An 18,858-nucleotide genomic window follows, 5' to 3' on the forward strand; every position below is an offset into this window, starting at 1 on the left:
GTTATGTGGTAACTCTGTTGGACTCTTGGGTATACTCTCTTGGGTCTACAACTTGGAGTGAAATTGCTAGGTAATATGGCAACTCTATGTTAACTTTTTGAGAAACTGCAAAACTGTTTTTTGAAGCAGCTGTTCCATTTTACATTCCCATCAGCAATGTATGAGGGTTCGAATTTCTCCTTATCCTCACCTCTGTGTAGTTTTAATTTGCATTTGTCTTATGAGCAAAGTTGAGTTTATTTTCATATGGTTAAAAGCCATTTACACTACTTTTCTATCAACTATCCATTTCTTTAGTCCATTTTTACAGTGTTGTTAGTCTTTTTTTTCTAGACCGTTTTTAGAAACTATTTACAAATTAGGGATATTGCACTTTTGTGATATAAGTTGCAAATTTTTTCTCCTAGTTTGTCATTTTACTTTGCTTAATGTGTTTTTGACATGCTAACTTTTCTTTACTGTAATGTGGTCATTTTTATCAGTTATGATGAGAAAAGTTTTCCCCATTCCTAGGTATAGAAGTCACCTGTTTTTTTATTCTAGTTATTTGTATGTTTTCATTTCTGTACATAAGGACATCTGATCCATTTGGAATTTATCCTGCTGTATGGTCTAAGGAATTAATGCAATTTTATCTTTTTTCTGTATATTTATCCTTATGTTTATCACTTTAATTTATTAAAAAGAGTCCATCTTTTCCCTGTTGATTTTAGCTACTACCTTTATTGTATGCTAAATTTGCACTTAAAATTGTCTACTTTTGGATTTTTTTTTTCTGTTCCATTGGTTCCATTGACATCTTATGATAGTGTTACTCAGTTTGAGTCCACCATTTCTACTTTAGAAGTTTCATTTTTCCAGGAATATGAAAATAACATTTGTTTACTTTCTTGTTTTCTTATAGACTGGGAGTCCAGGTGTGAAACCAAGAAGCTATCTTCAAAAAGAGAAATTTATGAACTAGAAGCATCTCAGTGGGAGATAATAGAACAATTTACAGGCCATAAGTGTGACTGCAGAAGTTTTCAGGATGATAGGGAATGCAGAGACCAGTTTGAAAGCCAATCAGGAAATAAAGAGGGACTTTTTGGGCAACTAGCAATCTATGAAGAAATGCCTAATTTTAGTCAGACCACATCCCTTACATTACAACAGAGAATTCATTCTACTGGGAAATGGTATGAATGTAAAGCATGCAGAAAATATTTTGTCCAAGGCTTTCAACAGGCTGAACATCAGAAGACTCATTCTGGTGAAAAATTCTTTGAGTGTAAAGAATGTGGAAAGGCCTTTGTTCAGGGCTCACAGCTCACTTACCATCCGAGAATTCATGTTGCTAAGAAATCCTATGAATGTAAGGAATGTGGAAAAGCCTTTATTTGTGCTTCGCAACTTACTTATCATCAGAGAATTCATACCGGAGAGAAACCTTATGAATGTAGAGAATGTGGGAAGGCCTTCATTCGTAGCTCTCATCTTACTCAGCATCAAAGAATTCATACTGGTGAAAGACCCTATGAATGTGAGGAGTGTGGGAAGGCCTTTTTTCGTGGCTCACAACTAACTTACCATCAGAGAGTTCATACTGCAGAGAAACCCTATCAATGTAAGGAATGTGGAAAGGCCTTTATTCGTGGCTCTCAACTTACTGAACATCAGAGAATTCATACTGGTGAGAAACCCTATCAGTGTAAGAAATGTGGGAAGGCGTTTAGTTATGGTTCACAGCTTACTCTACATCATAGACTTCATACTGGTGAAAAACCCTATAAATGTAAAGTTTGTGACATGTCCTTTATTCGTGGCTCACAACTTACTGAACATCAGAGGATCCATATAGGTAAGAAACCACATGAATGTAAGCAATGTGGAAAGGACTTTAACTATGGTTCACAGCTTATTCGACATCAGAGGATCCATACTGGTGAGAAACCCTATGAATGTCAGGAATGTAGGAAATCATTTATTCGTGGCTCACAACTTACTGAACATCAAAAAATTCACACTGGTGAAAAACCCTTTGAATGTAAGGAATGTGGGAAAGCCTTTATTCGTGGCTCACATCTTACTCAGCATCAGAGAATTCATACTGGTGAAAAACCCTATGAATGTAAAGAGTGTGGGAAGGCATTTATATATGGTTCACAACTGTCTCAACATCAAAGAATTCATACAGGTGAGAATCCCTATGAATGTAAGAAGTGTGGGATGATCTTTATTTGTGCCTCACAACTTAATCTACATCATATTTTTCACACTGGTAGGAAACCATATGAATGTAAGGAATGTGGTAAAACTTTTATTCGTGGCTCACAGCTAACTTATCATCAGAGAGTTCATACTGGTGAGAAGCCTTATGAGTGTAATGAATGTGGGAAGGCCTTTATTCGTGGTTCACATCTTACTCAGCATCAGAGAATTCATACTGGTGAGAAACCATACAAATGTAATGAATGTGAGAAGGCCTTTAATCGTGGATCACAACTTACTCAACATCAGAGAATTCATTCTGGTGAGAAGCCTTATAAATGTAATGAATGTGGTAAGGACTTTAGACGTCATTCACACCTTACTCAACATCAGAAGCTTCATAATGGAGAAAAACTGAATGAAAAAATTAATTTATAGATCCTTTACCTATTTACCCTTGAATTCAGCTTTGGAATATTAGAAAATTCAGATTATGAATGCGGGGATCCTTTTTAACTTTCACTGATGAGTAACTCACCTTCAGAGAATTCACAGTAAAGAAAGGCTAGGTTAATATAAATGCCAAATTGCTTTCCATCATATTTCTTGTTTTAATTGAAGTATAGTTGATTTACAATGTGTAAATTTCTGGTGTACAGCATAGTGGTTCATATATATATATGTGTGTGTATATATATATACACATACATACACACACACACACATACATACATATACCTTTTCATATTCTCCATCATACTTCAATCCTTGTTAGACATTAGTGAATTCATATGAGAGCTCAACCCTAAAATGTAGGGTTCTCTTGTTTAGCATTGTTCTCTTGTTCAGCATCATCTGAGCTCTACTGTTTACTACATGGATGTTCCTTTGGGAAGTTTACTTAACCCCTGTTTTAGTTTCATAAAACAATGTCATATGTTTCATAGTGATCTGCAATTTAAAGAAGTAAATACATATAAAGCCTTAAAGCCTTGTGTACTACATAGTTTATGCTTAATAAAAGTTATTATTGTAAACATTAATTTTATTTAGCATCTTAATTGTTCACAATTCAAATAAGAAGGAAACTTTACAAATACAGTACCTAAGGTAAATCTTTCATCACTTCTACTAAGCATCAGATAAATCATTTTGGAACAAAATATTTTAATATAATTCATGTGAGGTTATACCTTGTTCTGAATCAAAATTCTTACTGAAAGGAAACCCTAAGGAAAAAAATAAGTGGTTCGCCATTACAAATAAAGCTGCTTGTGGACATTTTTGTGTAAGTGTTTAGTGAACATAAGTTTCAATTTCTTTGGTACAAATGTTTGAGACAGTAGTTTCTGGATTATATAGTAAATGAGTGTTTCTCTTATAAGAAATGGATAAATCATTTTCCAAAGTGGCTTTTCCATTTTACATTCCCACCAGGAACGTGAGTGACCCAGTTTCTCTGCATCTCTATCAGCGTTTGGTTTTGTCACCACTTTTTATCATAGCCATTCTGATAGATGTATAGTCAAATCTCTGTGGTTTTAATTTCCATTTCCCTAGGGGGTACTGATGAACACTTTATTGTGTGCTTATTTGCTGTCTCTATATCCGATGTGGTGAAATGACTGTGCCTTTTACTCCTTCATTTTTTAGTTGTGTTTTTTTTTTTTTAACTGTTGGATTTTGAGAGACTGCTTTCTTTATTCTAGATGATCCTATTCCTTTGTTGGATATGGGGTTTGCACAGTTTTTTTCCCCAGTGCATAGCTTAGCTTTTCATCCTTTTAGCAGAGCCTTTTGAAGAGCAAAAGTTTATAATTTTGATAAAGTCTAGCTTATTAATATTTCTTTTTATGGATCTTGCTTTTGGTATCAAATCTAAGGACTCCTTGTTTACCTCCAGATTCCAAAGATCCTCTCCTGTGTTTTTGCCTAAAGTTTTCATGGTTGTATGTTTTACATTTAAGTCTGATCCATTTTGAGTTAATTTTTGCATACGTTATTATAAGCTTTAGCTTCATGTTACTGTTTGTTTTGGTTTATGGGTCCAGTTGCTCCAGTACCATTTGTTGAAAAGGCTTTCTTCCTCCACTGAATTGCTTTTGTGCCTTTATCAAAAATCCACCGGACATATTTGTGTATGTCTCTTTCTGGATTTTCTGTTCTCTTCCATTGACCTATGTGTCTATCCCTCCACCAGTACTACCCTGTCTTGCTTACTGTTTTAATAGAATTTTAATTTGGGGATAATTGACATCTTTACTATCTAAGTCTTCCAATCCATGAACTTGATTATACATCCATTTTTAGGTCTTTATGGTGAGTTTAACTGTGTTCCACAAAATGTTTAAGTCCTAACTCTCAATACTTGTGAAGGTGGCCTTATTTGGAAACAGAGACTTTGCAAATGTAATCGAGTTGAGGTCATATTGGATTAGAGCAGGCACTACTCTAATGACTGGTATCCTTATAAGAAGAGGAAAATATGGACACAGACACACAGGGAAGACCATGTGGTCTTCGCAGAGTCAGAGGCAAGGTTGAAGTGATGCATCTGCAAGCCAAGGAACACCAAGGGTTACCAGCAGCCACTAGAAACTGGGTTGGGCAAGAAAGGATCATCCCCTAGAGCCTTTAGAGAAAGCATGTGGCTGCCAATACCTTGATTTTAGACTTCTAACCCCCAGGACTTGAGAAAATAAGAGTTTAGTTGTTTTAAACCAAGTTTGGGATAGTTTGTTATGGCAGCACTAGGAAACTAATGCAGTCTTCTTTGATTTCTTTTATTAGGATTTGTAATTTTTGGCATACAGATCTGATACATGATTTCTAAGTGTATAACTTAATTTTCTTTGGAAAAGTTGTAAATGGTATTTTGTTTTTGTTTTTACATAATCAGTAGTATACACAAATTATATATGTACATATACATATATATAAACCAGTATATAAATTATATAATTAATGAGTTCTACAACAAAGTCATAGATTATAATATCAGTATAATTTGTATACTGATTCTGAATAACTTGTGTGTTGATCTTGTAATCTATGACCTGTTGCAAAACTTACTAATTAGTTCTGGAAGATTTTTTTTTTAGTAAATTCCTTGGGATTTCATACCTAGACGATCATGTCAGCTGTAAACAAGGACAGTATTGTTTCTTCTTTTCTAGTCTCTGTGTCTTTTCTTTTGCTTGCTTTATTATGATGACTGTATCTTCTAGTGCTTGTTGAGTAACAGTGGTGAGAGCATCCTTGCCTTGTTTCTAATCTTAGGAGGGAAACATTCAATCTTTCACTATTAAGTATGATGTCAGCTAAAAGTTTTGTGTAGATGCTTGTTTTTAAATTGAAGGAGTTCTCTATTCCTAACTTCCTGAAAGATTTTTTTAAAAAAATCATGAATAGATGTTGGATTTTATCAAATACTTTTTCTGCAGCAATTGAAATTTTTCAGGCAGTTGATCATAGGATTTTTCTTCTTCAACCTGTTGATATGGTGGTTTACATTGATTTTTTTTTCTATGTCAAACCTGTCTTGTATACTTGTAATAAATCTCACTTACTTAGATTGTATAATTTCCTTGTTAGATTTGATTTGCTAACATTTTGAGGATTTTTATGTCTAAAATTATGAGAGATGTTCTTTTTTTTCCCAGTCTGTCTCATTTTGGGATCAGTGTAATACTGGCCTCATAAAATGAGTTGGACAGCGTTCCTTCTGTTTTTTGGAAGAAGTTTTATAAAATTTGTGTTCATTCTTCTAGTGTTTGTGAAATGTTGCCAGTGTAGCCATTTGGGCCTGAGGATTTCTTTTTGGGGAGCTTTACAACATAAATTCAGTTTTTAAAAATATTTATTTGCTATTTGGGATATCTATTTTGTCTTATGTGAGATTTGGTACTTTGTGTTTTTTGAGAAATTTAGACCAGTTAGTAGTAAACTTGAAATTTTTCAACTCCTGCCCTAATAAAATTTTTGAAGTTCGTTCTTTGAGGATAGTAGCATAGCCCTAACATCAAAATCAAACAGGACCAGATAATAGATAATAGCTTTAAATGATAATAGATATAAATAAGAAAAATGTAAATAATATCTAACAGACAAAAGGATACAAAGGAATACCACTTAACCAGAATATCTACGACTTAATCTTTTCTAGATTAATTACAATTTCAGAGCTTAGAAATAGTATTTCCAAGAGATAATTATGACCAAAAAAAGACTCAATGCAGCCTCAAGTCATTTTCATTCTCTTAGTGTGTGGTTTTGGAATATGATGTTTTTTCAGACTTTTTTGAGAGTGACCCAAATGAAGAAATACATTTTACATCACTCCAATTTGTACACAATTTAAATTAAAATTTCATGCAATACTATTACTTGGAGAGGTTTATTGAAAACACTTTGGCTGAATGCTTAATAGCCATGTCTAAAAATTAATATTTGGCTTAAGACAAATGTACCAAAAAAAAAAACCCAACTTCTGGTATACAAAAATAAGTCTGAAAAATACTTTTTCTTTTATGAAAAATGTTAAATAATTTCAGAGATTTTTTTCCATCATGAAATTTTAACCTTTTTTTTCTCAAGGTGGGAACAATTTTTCTCTCTCTTTTTTTTTTTTTTGGAGATATAATTGACAAACTTTTTAGTTTCAGGTGTACAACATGATATTCAATATTTATGTATATTTTTAAATGATCACCACAATAAGTCTATTTAACATCTCTCACCATACATAGTTACAGTATATTTTTCCTTTTGATAAAAACTTTTAAAGATATACTTGGCAATTTTCAAATATGCAAATACAGTATTATTAACTATAGTTGCCATGCTGTGTACTACATCCCCATGACTTACTACTTTATAATTTATATATATATAATTTATAATAAGAGTTTTATACATTTTGACACCCTTCACCCATTTCACCCACCCCTGCTTCTACCTCTAGCAACCTCCCATCTAATCTTTGTTACCTATATTCTTTGTTATCTATGATTTTGGTGAGTTTTTTTTGTTTGTTTGTTTGTTTTAGATTCCACGTATAACTGAGAGCATATGGTACTTGTCCCTGACTTATTTCACTTAGTATTGTGAAGAATTGTATTTGATTTTTAGTTTTTCAAACTATCAGTGCTAGTATCCCAACAGTTCTATAAAAATTGGAATTATTCAGTCTGTTAAATTGTCTTTTTGTTATTTGAATTATAAATTCATTGGCTCCAAAATGATAGGAAGTTTTTAAAGTTATCTAGCCAAGACACACTCCCTTAATATTTTTATTAACTATTATCAGTCTTATTATTTAACAGATTTTAAATTATCAACGTATATAATTCAAATACACTGTGATTTGCCAATGAGTTCAAAGTTTAGTTATTGCGCACCAAAAATTAGAGACTCATAATTCATACATGTTTTGCAAGATTGCTTTGCTGTCACTACCACCCTCCATTGAGAAAAAGCCTATTTTCTCAGGTTTTGTAATTCATTATATCATGAATAAACCTATCACTACTGGGTGGATTGCATAATTGCCACATATGCAAAATGTTTTTACAATAATGTAAGAGTGATTTACCATGTGCTACCTTAAAACTGCTTGCTTTTAATTGCTTGATGTGGGGAAATATCTGTGTGTTAATAATTGAATTTCAGCAATAATATAGTAACCTGAAATTTCCCATAGTATATTTCATGTAATGCTAGAAGTCAGATGGTATTGGAAAAAAAAAGATTTTGTGGCCAAATAAGCCTGTAAATCACTGCATATTTCACATCAATTCTTGGATCAATAAGTTCATTTTATTTCATCAGGGCTGTAATAAATATTGCAGTAAAGCTTTTTTTTTTTTTACTTTAACCTATCATGTGTCAAACTATTTGACCAAGGGTCCCTTCTTATAATGCCTTAATATCTTTTGCATGTGAACTATTTATGTAAATGCTGCTATAGCTCAAAGGGATAATCCCAGAGGTGGAAATTCTAAACATTATAGCTGGTGGCCAACTAAGTTTAGGGGAGAACAAGGTGCTGTCTCTGTACATCAATCACATTTTTTTCTATGTTGAGGACCTTTGTTGTCCTAAAGAAAGAAAATCTTTTAATCATCTTCCTTCACAGTCCTTCTCATGTCATCTTAGTTCAACATGAGATTTTTTTTTTTAAGCCAAATTCCTGGAATTTTAAGGGCATGATAACACAATAGACAGCTTTATCACTGGAATATTTAGTCCAGAAATTAAGTTTTCAAAATTGGAGATTCTCCTCTAAGGTAAAATGTACAAGAAACAGAAGAATAAAGATGGTCAAATGGGCCATTATTTCATTACTTTGTTCTCTACTTCTAACAGTTTATTTTCATAAGAAATGTTGGAAATTAAACTTATTTTTATTACACATTTTTGCATATTTGAATTGCCCTTCTGAAATCACATAATGCATCCCCTCTCCACAAGAAATTATAGTAACTACACAAAAAGGGAAAAAAATCTGACATTCTAAACTAACATGTTAAAAGCTAGTCAATACCTTTCCATAGGTTTCTTTATGCTTAAATATACACTTTTGTAGGTGGTTGTTTATGGGTATTTATATATTTAAACAAGATCAGCATATGGACATCAGTCTGCCACTTTTCCTGTGTAATACATCACGGACATCTTTCTAGGTGCATATAGATCAAACTTACTCATTTTCATACTGGTAGCTGCAGATACTACATGTGTAGAAGTATCACACATTCAAATTGTGCCTCTATTGGAGAACATTCATGGTATTTCCAGTTCTTTGCTATTTCAAACAATTGTCATTAAACATCTTTATACACAAATACTTGCATGTGTGTGTGTGTGTTTATTTCCGTAAGATAGATTCTTTTACATCAGATTTGTAAATCAAAGAGTATGTATTCTTATTGTAATAGCTAATTACTGATTATTTTCCAGATATAGTACATTGTCTTGTTAGCAGTGTGTTGAGTTGCACATTTCTCCACAGTCTAAATAACACTTGGTGCTCTTTGTCAGCCTTTCTGATGAAAAATTATGTCATTGCTTTAATTTGAAGTCTTTTAAATATTAGGTAGATTGTTTTCATTTGCTTACTGGGCCATCTAAATTTTCTGTAAATTACCTATTGATAAATTTTGCCCTGTTTCTTTTATATTATTTTTCTCTTTCACTAATCTGTGGAAGTTTTTGTGTGTTTATGGTTACAGTCTCTTATCATATGGGTTACAAAAATAATTTCTCACCATCTTTTTTGTATTTTTAATACAGCCTTTGTTATAGATCTCATTTTTATAGATCAGATATGCCTAGATAGAATGTTTCTTTCACTCTAAGATTATTCATATTTTCCTAAATATTCTAATATTTCTGTATTTTGAAGTTTTTATTAGCTAAAAACTTTATTAGCTATTTTATTGGCTATTTCCTCCCAGTTTTTTATTCTGAAGTTTTCTAAAACCACAGAAAAGTTAAAAAAAAAAAACAGTAAAATGAACACCCATCACATCCTAGACTTACAAGTGGTTAACATCCTGCCACATTTTTTCCTTTATTAACACTATATTTTGCTCATAAATACATTAACATGCATCATCTAAAAACAAGCAGATTGTCTTAACATCAAGACTATGCATGTTAGAAAATTAAAAATAAGTACATAATTTCCAGAATTATCTCAAAACTGGTTTATAAAATGTTTTTCCAATCTGATCTGATCAAGGTTTTCATCTTTTCATCTTTTTTGAGAATAGTCACCGCCACCTTTTTTTCTTTTTTGACACTACCATTTTAGAATCTTAGGTTTAGTAGAATATCTCATTTTCAGGATTTTTCTGTTTCCTCATTATTAAATGTAGGAGAAACAGTTTTGGCAAGAAAACCACATGGCGATGTGTATTGGTTATTTCAGCAGGAGATGCGCTGTACATAATAGGAAGCATTAAATGTGTCATTATGTAAATAAATACAATAACTTGTCCTAGTGTTGGTGTTGCTGTTTGATTGCTAAGGTGGTGACTACCAGAGTCTTTCTATTATAAATATAATAATTTTCAACGTTTTAATAAGTAATTTGTGGGATGGGTAAGCTTTTTTTGAACAGTTCAAAAAATATAACAAAACAATCATGTACCATGTAAAATTAATACATTAAAATGATATGATGTTTGCTTCGTATTTTTATAGTAAAGATGTAAAACGTTAATGTCAAGGACCCACTGTTTCTCAAACTTTTAACCCCCCTATCCCTTAGGCAACCACTGTCACAGATTTAGTGTGTATAATTCCAGCTCATATACAGGCATCTTACCTGTAAAAGTGTTGCATGGCTAATTTTTTTTCAGAATTTTAATATTTGTCTTTTTATTAAGAAAAGAAGTTTCTCTCTTTTTTTCTTCTCTCTCCACACCTATTTATTTTATAAGGTTTTTTTATTCTTATTTTTCATTGAAGTGTAGTCAACTTACATTGTTAGTTTCAGGTGTACAGCAATGTGATTCAGTTATACCTATATATATATATATATATATATATATATATATATATATATATATATATTTATTTATTTATTCATTTATTTATATATATTTCAGTTCTTTTCCATTACAGTTCATTATAAGAAATTAAATATAGTTCCCTGTGCTATAGAGTAGGTCCTTGTTGTTTATCTGTTTTATATATAGTAATGTGTATCTGTTAATCCCAAACTCCTAATCTATCCCTTTCTCCTCTTTCTCCCTGGTAAATATGGCTAATTTTTAAATAGCAGGAGCCTGTATTTCAATACTTAGCACTATCTAGCTTGTCTCCAAACTCCAGTTTCCTCAGTGCAAGTAGAACACTATTAAATATCCATAAAATACTGGGGGGGGGGGGTATAGCTCAGGGATAGTGTGTATGCTTAGCACACATGAGGCCCTGGGTACCCAGTACCTCTATCCCTATTACCTCCATCTAAATAAATAAACCTAATTACCTCCCCCAAAAAAGTTTAAAAAAAAAAGTATAATTCACTGAGAGCTTCTGATTAACATAAAGCACTTAAAATTATATAATTTTTGGGTGGAGCCAAGATGGTGGTGTAGAGAGACTCACAGCTCGCTCTCTCCCACAAGTACACCAAGAATTACATCTGCAAATGCACTGAATCGCACAGAACACCTACTGAACTCTGGCACAGTGTCTCTCATTTCGAAATAGAGGAGTATTCTCACAAAATCTGATAAACAAGTTTATACTGTATAGCACAGGGAACTATATTCGATATTTTGTAGTAGCTTACAGTGAAAATATGAAAACGAATATATGTATATTCACGTATGACTGAAGCATTGTGCTGTGCACCAGAAACTGACACACTGTAAACTGACTATACTTCAATTTTTTAAAAAGTCACCAAAAAAATTGTATAATTATTTAACAAAAGAAACTCAGAGAAAATTGTTTTCCTTTTCTAATGCTCGGGGACATCTGTAATTAAACTAGACGTAGAAATACGTTTTTAAAAAATACTCTCTAAAACAAGATTGGTCATGCCCCCAGGCATCTAACAGAAGTGAACTGGTATCCATAAACGGCCAAATTCTCAGAGAAATTATAGTGATAACGCACAACATGTTTCAACAATGTCTAAGTGGGAGGTTCAAGGGGGGAAGTTAACTGGGATGTGAGCATAGTACCCGCCACATCTCACCCATACTTGGTTCAGTTTAAAGTTGTTACAAAGTGCAGGAATCAAGATTCATTATTGAGGGGTTTTTATTCAGATGGTGAATTTTGGTTTAAGAAATTTTGTAAATTCTTAAATGGATATTTTGATAATTTAAGTTCAAATAATGAGAGGTGTGTGTACCAATAAACATGCTATTTTGCATAATTTTAAATTTTATATAATGTTATCTTTCCATAAATTTTTATTCATTTTTTGAGACATTCACAGGCTGAAATATACAGATAAGCTTCATTTATTTTTATGTGTGCACTAGCATTTCATTATATGAATATATCACAGTTTGTCTATTTTCCCTTCTGTTAAAGTTTTTAGTTTATAGCAGAATTTGTTAGGGCTAGTTTAAGTAGAAAGGGATTTATTAAAGGATCGTGGGTAGTTTTTAGAATCTCGGGGGTGGGAGTGGGGGCAAATGACCAAGGACAGTGAAACCAAAAGAAATGTTGAACACTCCTTTAGATTGGTGGAAAAATCTCTGCCACTGTTACTGCCTCTGCCACTCAGTCCCTGTGATTCTAAAAATTGGGTACTAGTACTAGAGTCATCACCAGGGCTGCAGTCAATGAGAACCAGACTTTTGCCACCACGTAGATAGAAGATCTAATCTTAAATGTGACTCACAGTGCACACTTGGTCTCTAAATTTCCAGCAGTGAAATCTGCTTGGTCAAAATGAGATCATGTATGGAAGTGTTGCTATGGAGATTCTGGAGGGTATAATAGGTTTCCTTTATGGAATGTCATACTATGTGCCAAAGAATATTCCTTAGGACATTTCTACTTAACCCTTTATATATAAAGTCAGAAAAAGTTATTTTCCCCATTTTAGATGAGGAAAGTGAGGCACAAGGAGGTAAAATAACACGGCTAAGTTTCCACAGCTACATAGGCATAACCATGGTTCAAACCGAAGTACTTATTAAAAGGACTGTAGGATGTAAAATGATGTAGGGCAGGAGTCTCTCTATTTTCTTAATGCAGCACAACACTGCTGGTGACACTGTGCATGTGAGGTGGTGTCCTGCTGGATCTGAGATAATAGTTTTTACTGCTCATCTTGGCTCAAGTCTATACACTTAACCACTTTTATGTACTGCCTCTTTACTGTATGTGGGTGATCATTAGGTTGAATCTTTGGCAACTATTTTTATGCTCTGGTTTCACTTTGATTTATTCATTGAGTTATGGAGGTTGGTTCTTCCATGCAGTGAAAATCTAGGAAGCCACTTTTGGTCACTCTTAGGTAATCCAGTATAAAGATACTTTAAACTCTGAGGCTTCTCTTTAATGATATGTCATCTGTTGCAGGTGAGACATACCCTCAGGGAAGAAGAGTGATAGAAATAATTTCTGTGTTTACCATGGTAGCACTTTTACTCATCATTCAGCTTGCTGTCTAGTTTCTGACCTCTACAACATTGGAGCTCAAATAAGAAAAAGGAAAGGGTAGAGGTAATTTTTTACTTGATTGCTACTGTTGTGATTCAACATTGTTATCCTCTGCACTTGGCCACCTAATGGAACGCTCTTATGGGTTCTTTGGAGAACATCCAGCAGTTGTGAACCTGCAGTTACTTTGACTCAGACAAACGTGTTTCCATTTCAGCAGGTCATTTACACCTTCCTCCACCCTTAGGGATTTAGCAATACTTGTAGATTCTCTATGCTGAAGTTTGTTCACTTCTCCCAGTGGCCTTCCTCAACTAGACTTCGGACCACATTTGGTCCTTGGGAAAAACTCATGCGTTCTTTTTATGGATACTTGAGGATGGTTAGGGGATGAAAAAGCAGCACTAGTCAGCCCTTCTCTTAGGATTTAGATCTCTCCAGGCAGTCAGTCAGCACTCCACTTTCCCCCCACGTTGTGATCTTAGTGTACCCCTCACAGTAAGCACGAGATGGATGAGCATCCTCTTCTACCCTGGAAGAAATACAATTCCGAGCTCACAAAGAGCTTTCCCCATATTCCTTCCTCATCTCCACAATCTGATGCTCTCAATGTACTGAATACTGTATATGGGGTTTTTTAAACCAGCTTTTTAATCCTACAATGTTCTCAATTTTACAGCTTTTTAGATCTGGTATCTTTTTGCCATAGTCCTTAAGAGTTAGGCTCTCATTCAAAATTTTTCTTTAGAATCCTGTTTTGCATGTTTTCCTTCAACCTCTGACACAGGAAGAAAAAATGAGAAGGAATTTGGGAGTGGTTGTTAAGTGAGCTTGTGTTTATTATCTACCACATTCTTGAGAAATATTTATTTCCAATGTTTCTCTACTAAAAATAACTGCAGTCAGTATCCTTATTGATGTCTTGTAGCTTAAATGTGGAAAATTATTCTTTCACAGCTGAGAAATAGAGTAAATAAATGGAGTAATAAATAAATAGAGTAAGTAAACAGAGTTCTGTAGTTGTGAATATTTCCAGTTGTACTTTATGTTGACAAATTTTTTTCTGCATAATTGTACCAAAAAGCACTATCAGCAAAGTGTGATCACTGTCAATTCTCTTCATTATTCCAAAAACTTGGAGTGTTTCAGTGTTGTTTTAATTTGCATTTCTCAGATTTTTAATGAGATTGAATGTTTTTTAATCTTCTACTGACTGTTCTGACTTCTGCTGCTTTATGTGCCGATCATTACTTATTATGCCTTCAAATTTAAAGACTCTTTGGCTGGATATAATAATCTGTTCAAACTTTTTTCATTCAATACTCAGAAAATACCCACTGTCTTCTACGGTTGCAGTTAAAAAATCCAATGCCTGATTCTTACTTGTGACTCCCTCCCCTCCAGAAACACTGTAGAATAATCTGTGTTAAATTTCACTATAATGTATCTAGGTATGGATTTTCCCTTACCTATTTTATTTGGCACTACAATAGCCCTTTCGAGCCCAGATCTGTCATCTGTCCTACTAAGGAACTGATTTTTCAAATATTTTATTCATTTTCTTTCTTCTCCTTTTCCCCTTCTCTAGGACTTCTGTTTATTAGCATATCCACTTCTATTCTCTGTATTTATCTGCTTTTACTTATTCATTACTCTTTTAAATTTTCTGTTGCTTTCTAAGAACATCTGATGTATTCCAGCTCATTAATTTCTTCTTCTGTAGTCATCCTACATATCCCATCTATTGTATTTTTAATTTTTAGAAATTTTGAAAGTTTTTGTTAAAGTATATAGTCAGTTACAATGTATCAATTTCTGGTGTACGACATAATGTCCCAGTCATATATAATACATACACACACACATATACTCATTTTCATATTTTTTCATTAAAGGTTATTAAAAGATATCAAATATAGTTTCCTGTGCTATACAGAAGAAATTTGTTTTTTATCTGTTTTTATGTACAGTGATTAACATTTGCAAATCTCAAACTCCCAAATTTATCCCTTCCCAACCCCTTTCCCCTGCTTAACTATAAGATTGTTCACTATGTCTGTGAGTCTGTTTCTGTTTTTGTAGATGAGTTCATTAGTGTCCTCTTTTTTTAGATTCCACATATGAGTGATATCATATGGTATTTTTCTTTCTATTTCTGGCTTATCTCATTTAGAATGACCATCTCTAGGTCCATCCCTGTTGCTGCAAATGGCATTATTTTATTCTTTTTTATGGCCGAGTAGTATTCCATTGTATAAATATACCACAACTTCTTTATCCAGTCATCTGTCAATGGACATTTGGCTTCCATGTCTTGGTTATTGTAAATAGTGCTGCTATGAACATTGGGGTGCATGTATATTTTCAAATTAGAGTTCCCTCTGGATATATGCTCAGGAGTGGGATTGCTGGATCATATGGTAAATCTATTTTCAGTTTTTTTAGGCATCTCCATACTGTTTTCCATAATGGCTGCACCAAACTTCATTGCCACCAGCAGTGTAGGAGAGTTCCCTTTTCCCCATACCCTCTCTGGCATTCATCGTTTGTGGACTTTTTAATGATGGCCATTCTGACTGGTGTGTGAATTGACAAATTCTTAACCACCCATAACCAACGTCAAGATCCAAGAGATGGCCATTATGAATGAGGAACTATTCAGATATGTTTCATGATTCTGACAAGTGTAGAACGGTTAAAAGAAATTATGATCAACAGATTCCATGTAATTTTTAATATACATGTCCCAATAAAACATACACCATATTAACAAATTTTAACAACTCAGTCATAAATATTCGAAATGTATTTCATCATTACTTCAAAACACTAATGATCTGTTTTTAAATATTACAAACATTTGAAAAGTATACGTATTTTAATGCAATATTTCATGTTTTAAAACACGGAAAAAACAGATTACGAAAGAGTACTTAGTGTTTATGTGGATGGCCTCTCAATCTTACCCAATAATATCCCCTTAATGTAGAAAAGAATGAATGCCTACTTTAAAGGGCTGTGGCAGAGAAAAAAAGCAGTTACCCTAGGGCTGCCTTTAAAATGATCTTCTTAAAAAACAAAACAAAACAAAGCTCTACGTTGATTTTGCATTCTTCTCCGTAATACATATATTTGATCCAATAGAAAAACAATGTCTAAATTATTTGCCCGATAAACTGGTAAACGTTCCCGGATCATCATATCAGTGTTAAAGGAAGAACTAATTTGACCATCCATCGTTTCTTCACAATCATATACAAGCTCTTTGAACTCCTACAGACACTCTGAAATATAGGTACAAGAAAAGTACATTTAAAAAACACAAAATATCACCAGTCGCACAACCACACTCAATAATGGACACAAATCACAACAGCAGAACTCCCTTACTCTGTCAGACAATCGCACATAGTTATAAATCGCTATTACCACGCAGCTTCGAGTACCAATCACCTCACACCCAACAGCACATAGCATCACACCCAGGCACAAAATACAACCATACACCCAGCCACTGAGGGATACCTCGCTTGGTCACATACAAACACATTCACACGCACCAAAGGGCTCGACAAGGTATACAGAGGGTGTCATGCCAGTTCGACTCTCAGACTGCTCCCCTGCATCTGCCCCACCAGCCGGTCCCACTTTTCCCTGACGGGTAAGACCCTGGGTCCACTCGGCGCTCGCTGTCTCGAGCCCCAACCGCCCCCGCGGAGCGCGCCGGACGCCTGCGCACTGAGCGCAGGCGGGCTCTCCCAGAAACCTCTGGGGCACGGCCGTTGGGGTGAGCTGGTTCTAGCCCCTGGGTCCGCGAACCCCGCCAAGAGTTAGCGGACTAGGTCTCCTAGCGTCGCGGCCGGCCAGCCTCAGCCTACCTGGAGCTGGACTACATTTCCCAGAGCCACCGCGTTCCGAACTCGGCTTCATTTCCGTTTGCTCGCGCGATTCGGGGGCCTTGCGTGGGGAGAGGGCTGCGTCTGTGGAGGAGCTTGGCCTGGCTTCCGCGGGGCGGGCGAACCCGAAACCGGGCGGAAACCCCGGGGACGAGATCCTGGACCCTGAACTGCACCCTCTGTCGAGGTGAGGATGTCTGGAATGCTACGGCGGAAACGCTGGGAGGAAGCGTCACTGGAATTGCGTGTGTGGCCGTGCCTCCCGCTGGTGTGTGTGTGTGTGTGTGTGTGTGTGTGTGTGTGTGTGTGTGTGCGCGCGCGCGCCAGCCAGCCTGATATTGGTGGCTGTATGGGCACATGGGCGTGTGCTACTGTGGTTTTGTGTGTAAGCGTTTGTGTGAGTGTAGTTGTGATTCTGAGAGTGTGATAGTCCTGCTGTGATTGTGTGTGTAAACGCAAGCTTACCTGACTGGAAATGTGCTTTTGTGACGGTGTAATTGCGTGCTTATGACTGTGAGGTGTGCGATAGTGCTGTTGTTTGGAAGTGCTTGTATTACTTTGAGGTTCTGTATGTTTGTTACTGGAGTTTACCTGTGACTTTGAGTGTTATGACAGTGTTTCTGTGACACAGTGTTTGTGACTGCTTGTTTCCTTGACCTGGTACTTGGTGTGTTTTTCTGGCTATTTGATTGGATGACTGGGTGTGTGCTGTTTCCATTGCTGTGTGAATGGAGTAAAAGTGCTGTTGTGAAAGGGTGTTTTGGGCAGTATGTGTCCCCGACAGGGTGCTTGGATATGCTTGAGTAATTGTGTGCATGCTCTGTATGATTGGATTTTAAGACTAGGTGGTCTGGCAATGTTGTATCAACTTGGTGATTTCTGTGACTCTGGCTGTGTGACTGTGGAAGTATTACTGTGTGTGTCTTTGTGTGGTCATTTGTATATTTTATAGTCTGTGAGCTTATGGGAGTTTAGTGGAGTACAGAGTGTTATTTCTGGGATTCATTCTGGGGCTGAATCTGCCTATGGATCAAGAATCCCATGTGGCTTTGTCCTCTGAGGATTTGACTTCTTTCTATTTTGACCACCCTATCCCTCATTTTACACATGCCCTGTAGTGCTTCATTTTCATATCCATCCTTAGTTTGCCCTGGGATTGTAGTTGTAGCTCCCCTACTGCTTGCTGGTGCCCTCTCACCTTAAGAGCCTTAAGAGTTTTGGATGCAGAGAAGTGACAGCAAGGAAGTAAGTTTGAAATGTGAGTCCCTGAATGAAGAATCTTAAGTTATTTCTAAGGGACAGACCTAGTCTTGAGATGAGAATTTTAGAGCTGATAGCACCTTCAAGACAGGCCACTTGAAAATGTAGTGGTTTTCCAGGAGTGGGAATATTTCCAGAGAGTGTACTAGAGGAATGAGCCAAACACTTCAGAACCTGGAGCACTCCACTGCAGGGCTCTATGTCCGGTGAACACCCTTGAACCCAGAAACAAATGCTAGCCCAAGATAGCTATGATCTTGACCCTTCTTTCTAATACAGAAAGTAGAGAATTGTTCTAGTCTCCTTCTGACTTTCCTCTTAAATGTTAAATAAGGGGTAGATCAGTGAGATGGGGTGGGGTGGTTCTAATTTA

At 35.2% G+C, this 18,858-nt stretch overlaps 1 protein-coding gene across 9 annotated transcripts in view; it reads left to right on the top strand.

The window, feature by feature from the left end:
• The window catches only part of LOC105075715 (KRAB domain-containing protein 5), a 102,792-nt gene that overhangs the window by 58,889 nt on the left and 25,045 nt on the right, over positions 1-18,858 (top strand). For 7 of the 9 annotated variants that reach the window (XM_045523588.2, XM_074371120.1, XM_045523594.2 and 4 more), the window contains one exon: positions 905-10,191. In XM_045523588.2, coding sequence (XP_045379544.2) covers positions 905-2,628 — 1,724 coding nt within the window. In that variant the 3' untranslated portion in view covers positions 2,629-10,191. Of the gene's footprint in view, positions 1-904; positions 10,192-16,206; positions 17,413-18,858 lie in introns of those variants that run through there. The other 2 variants (XM_045523580.2, XM_010963627.3) reach the window with 2 other exon arrangements.

Source organism: Camelus bactrianus, chromosome 9 (assembly GCF_048773025.1).
Source record: "Camelus bactrianus isolate YW-2024 breed Bactrian camel chromosome 9, ASM4877302v1, whole genome shotgun sequence".
Classification (NCBI taxonomy): Eukaryota; Metazoa; Chordata; class Mammalia; order Artiodactyla; family Camelidae; genus Camelus; species Camelus bactrianus.